This window comes from Mustela putorius, unplaced genomic scaffold, assembly GCF_011764305.1.
Source record: "Mustela putorius furo isolate JIRA1106 unplaced genomic scaffold, ASM1176430v1.1 tig00000421_pilon_pilon_pilon, whole genome shotgun sequence".
NCBI classification, from domain to species: Eukaryota; Metazoa; Chordata; class Mammalia; order Carnivora; family Mustelidae; genus Mustela; species Mustela putorius.
This window is the reverse complement of record NW_025421375.1, coordinates 7070900-7086136: the sequence shown is the minus strand read 5'-3', so window position 1 is coordinate 7086136 and position 15237 is coordinate 7070900. Positions and strand designations below refer to the sequence as shown.

General features: G+C 43.5%; 1 protein-coding gene across 2 annotated transcripts in view; it reads left to right on the top strand.

Annotated features, from left to right (window-relative positions):
- SLC24A2 (solute carrier family 24 member 2) overlaps window positions 1–15237 on the top strand; it is a 248010-nt gene that overhangs the window by 194853 nt on the left and 37920 nt on the right. For both annotated transcript variants that reach the window (XM_045079664.1, XM_045079663.1), the window contains one exon: window positions 2142–2260. In XM_045079664.1, the coding sequence (XP_044935599.1) occupies window positions 2142–2260 (119 nt within the window). The remainder of the gene's footprint in view (window positions 1–2141; window positions 2261–15237) is intronic.

The window sequence follows — 15237 nt, the reverse complement described above, 5'->3', positions numbered from 1 at the left end:
ACTTTCACTCTCTCTAAAATAAATAATATTTAAAAAGAAGAAGAGTTTCTGCCTCTCCTTTTGGCCTGACTTCTGGCTCCCGTAAGATCTTTGGCCAAGAAACAGTCAAAATTCTATTGGGCATGAAAAGAAAGACTTGAGGGAAATAAGCTCAAGTGTTATATATTGTATGCAGGCTCTATTTCTTCTCCTCTGTTCATGTCTGTTCTCAAACATCTTAATTCCACTTTGGGACCTGATCATCCCTTTTGGTAGGGTCAGGCTTGGCCATCGTGGGCTGATCTCAATGTTGTCTCACTTCAGCTAACAGACACCCCAAAACCCAGTTTTAATATTTCCCCAGGTACTTGGTGTTTGGTATTTTTCATAACTGGACCAAGAATATTAGGGTTAGCCGGCAGAGCTCCACACTGCAGAACATCACATAACAGTGTCACTATTAAAAACATGGAAAGATAAAATAAATTTGAGCTTCTGTGGCTTTTTATATTTTAATATATTTATGCCTCTGTATTCTACAGCTAAATACATGAATAAACAGAAACCTTTCCCTATGATTTCCAAAAGGTGGCCACTTCAAGGCCAATCGTTTTTATGTAACTCTCAAAATACTTTTCCAGTGATACAAATGTGTTGTCCTTCAGAAGTCACTAGAAACAAACATTCTGCACTCTGTGAGTGGTCCGAGAACACTCATATCTTATACTGAGGAGCATGACGATACTCCCAGCAACCGTGACGTGGACCCTTACGGCTTGTCTCCTGAAATCCTAAATTTCCCCAGCACAGTCAGAAGGCCTAAGCACCTTTCTATTTCGCTCCCACTGAAGTCATGGCAGGCCTTGGTGGTGCTGATCCCTGATCCCGGGAAGTGCTCCTCTCAGCCCCCAGAAGAAATCTACTAGTGCCGGGCAGTTACTGTAATCATGATCGGGAGAGTTTGTTGCTTGCTTGCTCTGTGCCAGCTCTGCGCCAAGTGCTTTGTCTGCATGTTGTTATTTCATCATCCGCAGGGATACCCTTTGATTGCTGTATTGTTGTTAGCAGTATTAGCTCCTCCCCCCAGGTTCACAAGTGAGGAAGGGGAATCCCAGAGAAGTTCAAGTACTTGCTCAGCATCCTGCAGCATAAGCAGTAGAACCGGAGTAAAGAGCCCAGGCTGGTCTGCGATGCCCAGTGTCAGAGATTCCCAGGGCTTCACCAGGACCCTGGAGGCACTTCTCAACTCCCGGAGGGAGACTGGAATCTGTACCTGCTGACCTGTGGCTCGTGCCAGGCAGACGTTACCTCTCACTTAGGAGTGACAGAGGTTTCCCTCTGTTTCTCGTTCACCTTTCCCTCGCCCTGCTTGTGATAGGATGCCCAGGTGTAGGACGGGCTGAATAGCATTCTCCAGGCATTGAGAAGGCCAGGCTCTTGAGCCTGCCCCTGCCACCCAGATACAGGCAGGGATGTATACTCAATGAGTCTAGAGAATTAGAGCTGGAAGCAGTGGGCCCTAAGGTCAACCAGTTGCACCCCCTCATTTTACAGATAAGGTTCCTAAACCCAAAGAAAGGAGATTTGCCTTAAGTCCCAGCCTAATAATGGCAGAGCAAAGCCTTGGACCCAAGGCTCCTGGGGCCCTAGCTATAAATATCCTTTCTAGAATGTCATATAAAAGAAAAGATCCTACAGTAAAAAAAAAAAAAAAAATATATATATATATATATTATCTCCATCCATCCGTCCAAGGGGGATGGTCTGATGGTCCTGGGTATAAATATTAGTGTGTAGATTGAGTATGGGTTTGGTGAAAAAAAAAAAAATCTGTGTTCATGTTCTCGAATGGTTACTTGGGGACGTGCCTAATGTAGAAAATGCCAGCCAGGGGAGCTGAAAGGGGTCTCAAGATATAAGGCTGGACTGAGAGAGCCAGAGAGCTATTAAAGAGAGGAGGAGGACTGAAAACACCGAAAGGTATTGGGGAGAATGGTAAAAAATCCTTTGCCACTTGGCACCACCCCAGCCCTGGGTCTTACCACCACCCTTCGGAGACCACTGTCTTCTCTGGCCCAGCACTTCAGGACATTCATTCCCATATGGCTCTTACCCCACTGACTCCATTTGCTTTCTCTGTGTGTGTCTATGTTGTACCACAGAAAAAATCGAGCTCCCAAACAGCACAAGCACGGAGGTTGAAATGACACCGTCCAGCGATGCTTCGGAACCTGTACAAAACGGAAATCTGTCCCACACCATTGAAGCTGCGGATGCCCAGGTATGGCTCTCCCCTGGCTCTTGATGTCCTAGCACCAGCGGTGCAGACCTTCCGTTCTCCTCGGAGGCGCACGCTCCCGGGCAGGGCAGACTCTGGGCAGAGCCGATTCTCTTTGTGTCTGTGGCTCAGTACGGGCAAAGGGCCCCAAGTGCATCAAGCTCTTTGAGCACTGAATGAATTCACACATTCTCTGAGCTGCTGCCTCTCAGAGTGAGATCGGTGGCCTCGTGCATATAATCCAGAGATCAAAATGCAGATTCCTGGGCTGTACTCCAGACCTGATGAAGCAGCATCTTGGGGTAACGGCATCCAGGTATCAACCTTTTAAACCTGCCTCCCGGGGATTCTTCGTAAATGATGACTGTTCGGTCCCTGTCGCAGTCTGATCCTTTCTCTGTGTCTTTAAGATCAAGTAACCAAGGAACTACAGCTGGTCACACCTTGGTTAACCCCCCTTTTCCTTCCCTGTCTCTGCAATTGAAATTAAACCGTACTCTGGCTGGTTCTGCCCTCCAGTGGTGCAACCGATAGCTGCTTGGCCTAATAGAATACTCAACCTTCTATGTGCTCTGCGCCGTGGATTTGGTACTGGCACTTTGCATATATTGCCTTTAAACCTCACAGCTGAAGGAGGAGGCCTTTACTTTCTGCATTTTAGATGTGAGGAAGCAAAAGCAGGACAAGATGAAGGGCTTCGTCAGGATTACCTATCCAGTAGTTAGCGGAGCTGAGATTCAGTTCCTGGTCCGTCTAAATAGAGTGCCGGGACTCTTGCCACCACACAGCACTGCCTCTGGACCACAGCTGCTCCCAAAAGGAAGCAGAAGCCCCAAAAGGAGGTGATGCTTGCCACGGTTCTGGATCTCCACTGCACCAAGTGTATCAGGATATCTTAGGTATGGAGGCCCATTTTCATCAGGCACCCTCGGTCCGCATTTCTCAAACTCAAATGCACTTGCAAAGCTTGCAAAGCTCCTGGGGAATCCTGTTAAAATTCAGAATCAGATATGTCTTGTCTGGAGTGGGTCCCAGAGTCTGCAAAGCCCCCAGATGGTTCTGGCACTGCTGGTCCAAGGACCTCACTTGGAATAGCACGGCTGTAAAGTTCATGGCCTACTTCTCTAGACAGAATTTTCCCGATGAGCCGAAAAGTTACACTGTGCCCACAAATAGAAGCCAGACTATGACAAATCTATTCTGGCGCTCTCTCCTCCTCTATGCCAGGATACACTCTCAATGGAGCCTGCTCTTCGATGGGGGGGAAAGCATGCTAATTATTGTCCATTGCCCTTATCCCCTAAAAGAATAGGCAAGGAAAGTCTCTGCTTGAAGGAAAGGGTAAAGATGTTGAGCACCTTTTTTGTGTACCTGTTGGTCATTTGTAGGTCTTCTTTGGAAAAATATCTATTCAGGCCCTTTGCCCATTTTTTAATCTGGCTATTTATTTATTTTGCTACTGCGTTGTAGGGGTTCCTTATATAATTTGGATATTAGCCAGATATATGGCTTGGCAAATACTTTCTCTCATTCCATAGACTGCCTTTCTTCTTGTTGATGGCTTCCTATGCTGAGCTTTCACAAAATATTTATCTACACCAAATGACTATGTAGTGCACCTTAAATAGATATGATCTGTATTAGTCCATTATACTTCAATGACACTGGAAAAGAAATAACGAAAGGAAATGGTAAAGAAAGGGAGCTCCTTCTGCCCTATCTCCTCTGCCTTCTAGGCTCTCTCTCTTCTGCCCAGAGCCCTGCGGTCCCTTTGCATTAGCTCAAGGGTATGCTGGCAGAGCAGCTTATGTCCCCGTGGATAAGCAGCATGTGGCAGCAGGAGGCGGGCCCCAAGGACATCTGGCTGCCCTTGGGGATGGCACAGTCACAGGTGTGCGGAGGGCAGCGTCCTCATCGTGCCCCTCCATCTGCTGGCAGAGGGACAGCTGTGCCCCCCAACAAGAGAGTGCCTTGCTGCAGGGGAGGGAGAGAGCCCCGCCTGACCCCTCCCTGAGCAGAGTTGTGCCCCCAGGTATCACATCAGGAAACAGCACAGATTTGTGCACCACCTCAAGGGCAAACAGATGTCCAAAGAGCCACCCGTGCTGGCCACAGGACAGCCTGCTGGAGGCTGGCAGGTCCACCCAGAGTGAGTTACCTAATCTTGCTTCAGTGTCCCCATTGACAAATTAGAGATACTAACAGTGCCGGCCTTTTTTGGGTTATTGGGAGAGTTGCATTAAAAAACATGAGAAGGGGTGCCTGGGTGGCTCAGAGGGTTAAAGCCTCTGCCTTCGGCTCAGGGTCCTGGGATCGAGCCCCGCATCAGACTCTCTGCTCGCAGGAGCCTGCTTCCCTCTCTCTCTCTTCCTGCCTGCCTCTCTGCCCACTTCTGGTCTCTATCTGTCAAATAAATAAATAAAATCTTAAAAAAAAAAAAAACATATGGGAAGTACTTAGCACAGAGCTAGATGCTGCAGTTTATATTATTGTGTGCCCACACTTACTGTATACATCCCAGCCAAGGTGTTCCTGCTCGTTTGGGTAAAATAAAAATGTAATGCATATAGGTAGAGAAGCTGCAGATGAACACACACACACAGATGAATATATATATTCATACAAATTTGGGGGTGTGTGTGTGTGTGTGGTGTCTAAGGGTAGTCAGGATATAATAAGTAAATAAATAAACATTTGTGGTAAGTAAGTAATTATAGCCCAGTGTGACTGCAGCTCTGTGCAAAGTGCTGTTGGAGCCTGCCTGAGGAAGAGAAAATATAAATATTTATATAAATATAAATATAAAATATATTTTCTCCCAAGAGAAAATATAAAAGCGTCATGGAAGAGGTAACATTTGACTGGGTGTTGGTGGGTGAGTAGGAGTTCGTTGCTCAGAGAAGGAAATGACAAGTGCAAATGTGTAAAACCTTAAGAGGGAAGTTCGTGTTTAGTGATGAGTGAAAAGGCCAGTGGACCTGGAGACCAGAGCAGAAAGTGAGGAGGGAGGAAAGATCCACTAGGAAAGGTAAATGGGGCTGAAACTCTTCAACTGTTCAATCAGAAAAAATTTAAGTGTTCATCTAGTACGTGTCAGGCACCATGCTGGGCACTGGCGATACCCACCCATTCCCGCAGACCAGAGAACTGGCAAATACAAGATATAGACGACCACAAGGGCCAACATGAAAGTTCAGCATGGTGGTGTGGTGAGGACTATTGGAGGGCTCCTGTAGGTTGGGAGCTATGGGGAGGCTTCACTAAGGAAGTAGCATTTGAACTGAGGCTGAACTCCAAGGAGGGAGCCAAGGAAAGAGCACCTACCCCGGCAGAAATGGGTTAGGCTTGCTCAAGGAACAGAAAAGTCAGTGTGGCTTATGGGTAGGGACCAGAGGGAGGGAGGATGGTGACAATGAGGTGGGCCAGGAGGATCAAGCAGAGCTGCCTCACCTTGTAGACCATGATAAAGAAGTTCACTTCCTTCTAGGGTCACAATAAGCCACTGGAGGTTCCCATCTGTGATCTGCCCCTCTACAAAAATCCCTAGGCCTATGCTGCCACGTGGAGAGTGAATTTGGGGCAAGAGGGTTGTATACCAATAGTGGGGCAAAGGGGTCACTGCAGGAGTTGAGGCTAAAAGCTGATGGTGGCATGGACCAGTGCAGTAGACATGAAGGAGTGTTGTGGATTGTGAAGGGCATTGTAGGCTCCACCAAGCACCCTGGACTTTACCCTGCTGCGAGTGGGGAGCCACAGAGGTTTAAAGGAAGCCCTGTCAGTGTTGTAAGAGAGGAGCATAGTGCTTTCAAGTTGCTCAAAAGGGGCCAGAGTGAGGGAAGACTGGATACGGGGTGGCAAGGGAAGAGCCTCCCAGTTCAAGGTTCAGCAAACAATGATCCATGGCTAACTCTGGGCTCTAGCCTGTTTTAATTCAACCCGTGAGACAAGAATGTTTTTACATTTTTAAAGGTTTAAAAGAAAAAAAACAGTAGCAGCATATGTGACAGAGACCATATGGACCACAAAGCCTAAAATATTTACTATCTGGCCCTTTACAGGAAAAGTTTGCCCACCCCTAGACCATCTGCAGTCTTAAAAAAAAGAGAGAGAGAGAGAGAAAGAATGAGGAATTTCTTCATGTATTGATATGGAACGATCTTCAATATATGTTCAATGAAAAAGGCTCCTGCCAAATTGTTCCCAGTCTAGGATATTTGTATGAGGGGAGAAAACAGAGGGAAATAACATATGTATTTGCATGGGATGCTACCGATAAAAATGGCTGTGCTCACTACCTCCTGAACCAGGGCCTGTGTGATGTAGAACCAGAGTGGCAAAGAGTCTTTGCAGTATGCAGCTTTCTATAGCTTTTAAATTTTGAACCCATCAACTGTATCCCTATTCCCAAAAAAATGTAACAACAATAAAAATAATAATGGGTTAAATTAAAACAGAATCAGTATGGTTTAGTGGTTTAAGATCAGAGACTCTGGAGACAGACCACATGAATCCAAATCCCAGATCCGCCACTGACCTGCTCTGTGACTTTGGCCACCTTACTTAACCTCTCTGTTCTCCATTCTCCTTCTCTGTGAAACATGAATAATAATCCAATTTCATAGCGTTGCTGTGAGGATAGAATGCTCTTGGAACAGTTCTTGGCATGTAGGAAACACTGCCTGGGTGTTTGCTATTATTAGTGGTACTTAGTAAAACTTAAAAAATGGTATCTATCAAGGAACCCAGGTGCCAAGGCCTTAGACCAAGTATTTGCTGTGACAGGAAATGGCACTGGTTGGATCTGAGAGCCATTTCTGAGGTGGCATTGAGCAGATCTGGCCCTAGAGAGGGAACAAGAAAGGAAGGTGCAGGTGATCCTGAAGTTGCCAGGCTGAAGTCACTGAGTGATGGGGTACGTTAGGGCTCGGACTCCAGAATCAATATAAAGATGCAAAATCAGAATGCTCAGCCCATCCCCCACCCCAAAGCACAGCTTCTCCAGAGATGATTCAGTGCCTTTATGGTGTTAATTTCATCTATTTCCCAGTTGTGTGTTTATCACGCTACATGAAGAATGAGGTGTACATCCTAACTTTATTCATGGAAATTATGAGCCCTATGCACCACACATGCATTGCAGGTAATCTCCGGAGACTTGAGCCTGTCTCGTGTAATTAACCTGCTGTTTCAAAATCCCTATTTACAAGGGAACTAATTTTACATTGACACCTCATCTCTGAGAGCTTTCTCCAGTACAGGCTTGACACTGGCAACGAAGAACATTTTTAAAATAGTCTCTTTCGCAGAGGGAGCCCCTTTGCAGGAGGTTTTCTGTTTCATTTGTACGTTTTCTGGAACCAAGAATTAATTTGACTTGTAAACGGTTTAGTTCTAATTATCTCCTCCCCGTGACTGCTGACACAATGCAGTCATTGCATTAGAATCATGTAACGCAGAACTGATTCGAGCTGCTGCAGAGAATTTGCCAAGCCTCCAAATGTGCAATGTCGGAACTTTAACAGGGTTCAGAAGACGATTAAAAGAAACAGTCTGGGGGCATCTGAGTGGCTCAGTGGGTTAAAGCCTCTGCCTTCAGCTCAGGTCATGATCCCGGAGTTCTGGGCTCAAGCCCCGCATCGGGCTCTCTGCTCAGCAGGAGCCTGCTTCCCCCCCTCTCTCGCTGCCTCCCTCTCTGCCTACTTGTGATCTCTGTCTGTCAAATAAATAAAATTTTAAAAAAAAGAAAAGAAAAGAAAAAAAGAAACAGTCTGTCCTGCCCAGGACCCAGCATTTTCGTACACTTTCCTTCTGCCAATCTAGACAACAACCAGGTGATGGCCCTTGGGCAGCTTGCTGTGTGAATCAGCCCAACCTTGATGCATTCTGGGGCTCAATGCACAATGCGGCAGAACCCCCTAAATACACGTTCACGATGACCGGGGCAGAAAGGGCAATGCCTTGCAAATGTCTTAGATTCGGCCATCTGAAAGTCTGACTTTTTTAAATTGTGTCCTACATGTTCACATATCGGGAGCTGGTTTTTATATGTAGCAGCTTTTATTTCATTTTGCCTTGAAGATTTTGCTCTGTCCTTAGGGAAATCAGAATTGTCCTTGCTTTGGTGAAAAGTTGCACAAGTGCACCAGTGGGCAAACAGAATTATATAAGAAAATCGCATTTCTAGGGGGAAAAAAAGATGTAGATAGGTAAACACTCAAGAATGTATAAGATGCATGCTTTTTTTCTTACTTGCTTTCTGTACACATAAATATCACCTTAGTGTGTTAAGCTTTTCTTTTCTCCTTCTGGGACCTGAGCCCTGATTTATTTCTCCCCAGTATAATATTGGTCTTTACCTAAGCTCAGGAGAGTTTTTAAGACCTGCTTTCATGAAGCCTCATAGTACTGATAAAGATGTTACAGTATTATGGGACTAAGAATGAGTAAAAAAAAGATGATGAAGGCGATTGTGATTTTAGATTTTTCTTGAAAAATAAGAGAAAGTGCATAAAATATCTCCTTTCCATTAAATGTGGATCTTAAAGATGGCATTAAAAAAAAAAGTCAGGGGCACCTGGGTGGCTCAGTGGGTTAAGCCTCTGCCTTCAGCTCAGGTCATGATCCCTGGGTCCTGGGATCGAGTCCCCACATCAAGCTCTCTGCTTAGCGGGGAGCCTGCTTCACCCCTCTCTCTCTCTGCCTGCCTTTCTGCCTGCTTATGTTCTCTCTCTCTCTGTCAAATAAATAAATAAAATCTTTTTTTTAAAAAGGCAGCAGTTAGTATGGGTTTTTCTTGTTCTTTGGTTTTGGAGCTCCTTTGGGAGGCTTCATAATAAATTTTGGTCAAAAATGTTAGCTCAGGGGCAACTAGGTGGCTCAGTGGGTTAAAGCCTCTGCCTTCAGCTCAGGTCATGATCCCAGGGTCCTGGGAACGAGCCCCTCATCGGGCTCTCTGCTAAGCGGGGAGTCTGCTTCCTCCTCTCTCTCTCCCTACTTCTCCGCCTACTTGTCATCTCTTTCTCTGTCACATAAATAAATAAAATCTTTTTTTAAAAAATGTTAGCTCAGATAGGGGTTTCCAAGATTATTGAAGAAGATGGCACCTAGAATCCCCATGATGTCTTCCTAAAATATTGCCCTGAGTTAGCAAACATTTATGTTCTCAGCCGCAGTGAGGTTTAACCGAGGGTTGAGAACCTCGAACATTCCCGTTATTCAAAGAGCAGGTATCTTTTCTCAGTGACTAAGGTGTAACAACCAGGTTCACCATTTTGAAAGTTTAAGAATAGCCAAGGGTCGCATTTCCCCCATTGATGAGATTATTCAACCTCTTGGAACAGGAAGGAGGCATAATAAGAGGATTCTGGCTCCCGAGAAATGCAGGCTTTGGGGGAAAGTGGGATGTGTCTGTGTGCCTGAAGCTGTCAGAGCACGGGGCAGGGCTTGGGGGAGATGCAAAGACCCGACCATGAAAGGAAAACAACATCCAAAGATTCCCCATCCAGCTGGACTTTGTAAGCCCCACGCCATGTTGGAACTACGATTGCCTCAGGAAAGAAACTCATGAGTATCCGAGAAAACCCAGTACAAACTATTATTTTAGAAAGTAGAAATTATAGTGTCTTACCTAACAGACCTTAGTGCAGGAGTTCATTCCATTTCTGGAAGAAAGAACATTTTTTTTCAAACCTAGACATATATTTATCTACGGAAAAGTTGAGATCCAGTTTATGTATCTGGTGACCTGAACAGTAATTACAAACTGCTTAGGATGCACCCAAAGGCCTTTCAAACACATTTTAAAATGAAATTAAGATCAGACTTCAGTTTCTGACTTAATTTGAATATTGACAAAGAATTATATATTCACTGAGAATCGTACTATTAATAACACTATTTGTCATTGTGCTTTCCGAAAGAGTTTGAAGAACGTCTATTAATCATGCACATAAAGTACATTAAAGGTTGACTATTAATAAAAGGGAAAAAACTCTATTACCTCCTCGAAAAAAAAAAACACTGACATTAATATTACTGTTCCTATTAGTAATTCTATTCCATTCGATAGTAAAATGATGGGAATGATTTTTGAATTATTTTTATGATTCTCCAGTAGCTTTTATGTTGACAAATCTTTTATGATTTGTATCAGCAAGATTTACGAAACCCATGGAAATGATACAAAAAAACAATTTATAACAGCAGTACAGAAAGCAATCCATCTTGTCCGTAGGTTGTACCTAGGAATTATTTGGGCAAAACGCAAAGTGAAGAAAAGCAATTGCATTCCACCAGACTCTTGAGATGCCATTTTATATTGCAGTGAAATGGTTTCTTGGCTCTCAGAGAACTTGGTCTTCCAGACAGCTCCATCACTCACAGCAAGATCCTTTGAAAACTTGATTTCAATTCAAAGTCATGTAGAAGCAGATTATGGTTTTTTTCTGGTTGCTGTTGCTGAGTGAAACCTTATCTTGTTTTTAATATGCTAAATTCTTGATGTTTGGGTTGGGTTTTCTTTTTTTAATTTTTCCATCTATATGTTAAACAAACCATATGATGGTATTATAAGGGGAGCGAATTATTTCCTGCCACTAGGTGGGCAAAGATTTATCACTTTTTTTTTTTTTTTTAAACATATATTTTTATCCCCAGGGGTACAGGTCTGTGAATCACCAGGTTTACACACTTCACAGCACTCACCAAAGCACATACCCTCCCCAATGTCCATAATCCCACCCCCTTCTCCCAAACCCCCTCCCCCCAGTAACCCTCAGTTTGTTTTGTGAGATTAAGAGTCACTTATGGTTTGTCTCCCTCCCAATCACTTATTTTTTTAAGATTTTATTTATTTATTTCACAGAGATCATAAGTCAGACAGAGATTACAAGTAGGCAGAGAGACAGAAAGAAAGGGAGAAGCGGGCTCCCTGCCAAGCAGAGAGCCCAATATGGGGCTCAATCCCAGGACCCTGGGATCATGACCTGAGCCAAAGGCAGGGGCTTTAACCCACTGAGCCACCCAGGTGCCCCAAGATTTATCACTTTTTAAAAAAATTTGTTTGCTACTTAAATGTTAGCCCTGTTGGTTCAGGATGTCCACACAAAAGGCAGTGTAAATGTCTCAGATGGTGCATCTTTCCAAAAAGGAGATGCTTTTGACTTACCTCTTTTTGACTTATCTCCTTGGAAAAAGTGATAGAAACAGAAGATAAAAAACAGAGTGGAGGGACGCCTGGATGGCTCAGTGGGTTAAAGCTTCTGCCTTTGGCTCAGGTCGTGATCCCAGAGTCCTGGGATGGAGCCCCACATTGGGCTCTCTGCTCAGTGGGGAGCTTGCTTCCCTTCCTCTCTCTGCCTGCTTGTGATCTCTGTCAAATAAATAAATAAAATCTTTTTAAAATAATAAAATAATTTTTAAAAAACAGAGTGGAGAGAATGAGGTATATTGTTAATATATATATATATGCATAAATATGTATGCGTGTGTGTGTGTGTATATATATATATATATATATATATATATATATAAATGCACAGACACTGAGAAACCAAGATAACAAAAGTAAAAGACTTTTTCAAAGACTCAAAGAATTACTGAAAAGGTGATTTCAAAATAAATTACAGCAAGTGAACACAACGATTTATTTCAAAGCCAAAAAACCTATTGAAAAAATGAGACATTGTTAAAAGATAAATATTCATATTGTCAGTGTGTGTAAGTCTGCTTGGACTACCATGACAAAATGCCATAGACTGGGTGGTTAAAACCACAGAAGTTTATTTTCTCACAGTTCTGGAGGCTCTAAGTCCAAGATCAACGTTCTAGCCAATTCACTTCCTGGAGAGGACTTTCTTCCAGGCTTACAGATGGCTGCCTTTTCTCTATGGCCTCCTATGGCCTTTCTTGTACACATAATGCAGGGTGGGGGACACCCTCTGATGTCTCTTCTTACAAAAACATTCATGCTGTCAAGCTCAGAGACCCACTTCTTTGACCTTAAGTAACTTTAAGTAATTCCTTCAAAGTCCCATGTGCAAATACAGTCACACTAAGGTTAGGGCCTCAATGTATGAATTTTGGAGGGACACAAACATTCGGTCCATTATTTATTGTCAGTAAGGACTCATCTTAAGAGTGGAGTAAACAGTTTATTCCAAATGCAGCTCTCTGGTTTTCCATCATTGAGATCTAACAGCTTTTCTTCTTCCACACTGTCCTGTTTTTATTCCCCTTTCAAAGAAGAATCTAGCAAATGGCAAATGAGGTCTCCGTTAGCCATAGAACCCTCAGCTGACCCGTCCCAGAACTCTGAGTTTGCTTTCAAAATGAATCACAACGCACCTTCCTTGACAAATCCTGAACTACAGCTCTGGTTTCCCCCAAATTTATTTTTTCTTGTGTCACTTGGAGATTTCGAGTACAGATTTTTGGGTCTGTGAGACCAAAATGATCCACAACCCAGTAATGGATATTTTCATAGGTCGATCTTTTTCATATGCGATGTTCTATTTCTGTAATAGATATAATGAAGGCTACTGGTATGTTGACCCCGCTAACTGAATGATTAATTTAGGAAAAATAGAGAAGCGAATCACTTGCCATTTGTCCCTGAGTCAGCCAGTATTTATGGGTGGGAGTTGGTCATAAATTTCTATTGCTCTTTCTACTTCTATTTAAGCCACCTAGTCTACTGCATTTTGGTATGTCAGACAAAACAGGTTAATACACTAACCATATGGATATTTATCTTTGAAGTATCTCATTCTTTAAATTTCTTTCTTTATTTGTTTGTTTGTTTGTTTGTTTGTTTTGTTTTGTTTTGGGGGTTAGAGAGGAGAGGGTGAGGGAGAGAGAGAATCTCAAGCAGACTCCATGCTGAGCACAGAGCCCGAGGCATGACTCAGCCTGAGATCATGACCCAAGCCAAAATCAAGAGCTGGTTGCTTAACCAACAGAGCCACCCAGACACCTCTAAATATCTCCTTTTTGAATAGATTTCCTTTGTAAAGCACTGGTGCGATTTGCTCTTACAAAATGGAGAGCGCTCTCTAGAACATTGCTTGGGAGGGACCTTTTACTTGCCAAATAGTTGTTGATTTCAGAGACTTTCACTGTATTAAAATGTGACTGTACATTTTTGGCAACTTTACCTTTGAGAGTTCCAACTCTGCTATTGTTTTTAGCTCTGCACAAAACACAGAATCAAGGTGTCACAATATTTTGAGTCTTGCCATCTGCTTGGAAGCTTTGTTTCTGAGATAGAAAGTCTACTTACAGCCTACCTACTGAAAGAAAATAGCATTTTCTCCATCGAGCTGTGGAATTTTCCCTTTCATCCTACTTATAAAGGCCTTCTACTAGGTCATGTTACCTAAAAGGAAAATAAATTAGTTTGTTGACATCACCATAGTCAATGAATACTCAGTAAATGTTCGATGAATGCATAGATGGAGGAACAAAAATTTTTACAGTTTCTACTTTTATGTCAATTAATTGAATTACAGGATTTTATTGCTGGAAGTATCATAATTCACTTAGTCAGGCTTCTTTCTCCTAGATGTCTTGGAAGAAATTATTTTCCTAAACACTCAGTAACTGTTGATTATTATTTTTTATGTTCACTATGTGCCCAACACCATTTTAAGGAACCTCCATGAACTATCTCAGTTAATTTTATAACAGCAGTCATGTTGTAAAAGACTGTTCTGGAGCAGAAGATTTATCTATAAATCCCTTCTCCAACAATTGCTTCATTAGGTACGGTGCTTTCAAGATTCTTTCTCTCTCTCTCTCTCTCTCTCTCTCAGAGCCCCCCCCACACACACACACAAACACAGACACACAGACATAGACACACACACACACACACACACACACACACAAATCTCTAGCCCTCGTTTTGGCCCTTGCTGTAGGTTGGCTGTCACGTCCCCCTCCCACCGCCATCACGTGAAGCCTGGGCAACATTTCAGTCCTTTTTCCTTGGACAGAGATACTAAAGAACAAGTCTTTCTTCTTCACGTATGTTGGAAGGTCTGCCCTCCACTGATATCACATCTCATTTTTAAGTTTGTACCTGGCACCTTGGAGACCGGACCCACAGAAATAGAGGCCCCTCCTATCCACTTACCCCCAGATCTGCTCTTCGTTTCCCTTCAAAGCTGCCCTGGATATTACAACAAGAATGCCATGGCACGAATAGCTTAGAAACAACAGAAACATATTTCGCGCAGTTCTAGAGGCTGAGAAGTCCAAGATCAAGTGGCAAGGTGATGGAATCCGCTTCCGGGTTCATAAATGGCCATTTTGTTTACTGTGTCTTCACATGGCGGAAGCGGCAAGCAAGCTCCCTGGAGGCTCTTTTGTAAGAACACTCTTATAATCACCTCCCAAAGGCCCCACCCCCAGACTCCATCACACAGGGGAGTAGGACCTCAACGTGAATTTCAGAGGGACACAAACATTCAGTCTGCAGTGGACTCGGAGAGAAGGAAAAGAATGCAACTAGAAACAGAGGTTTCTGATCACCTTTTCTTAGCAATGTGGGCCATCCAAACCACCAGAAATTAGTTTTAGGCTCAAGAAAATTAGGCACAATTATGTCAATTAAATGCTTGCTGCTGCCTATAGCTAATATTTTGCATTGAATAGGTCAAATTTGTTACAGATAAAGCTGGTATAACTGGGCATAAAGCACATTTATTTTTATATTTAACATACCTATTCTTTAGGAGTAAGGAAGGGAGGCAGTGTGAAATGGGGAAAGAGCCTTGAGCTGGAAGTAAAGAGGTAACTCGGACCTAGCCTCCAACCATGACCTCTCTTCAGCATACCACTTCATCCATCAAATGGGGTGGCGGAGGGGCTGGTCTCGATGGACTGGAGTCCTTTAACCCTGAAATTCAGGACTCCTTCTCTTGGAACCTAAAGCTCCTAGCCTAACTGATCTCAGAGGGCTTGGATTACAGCTTGTCTCT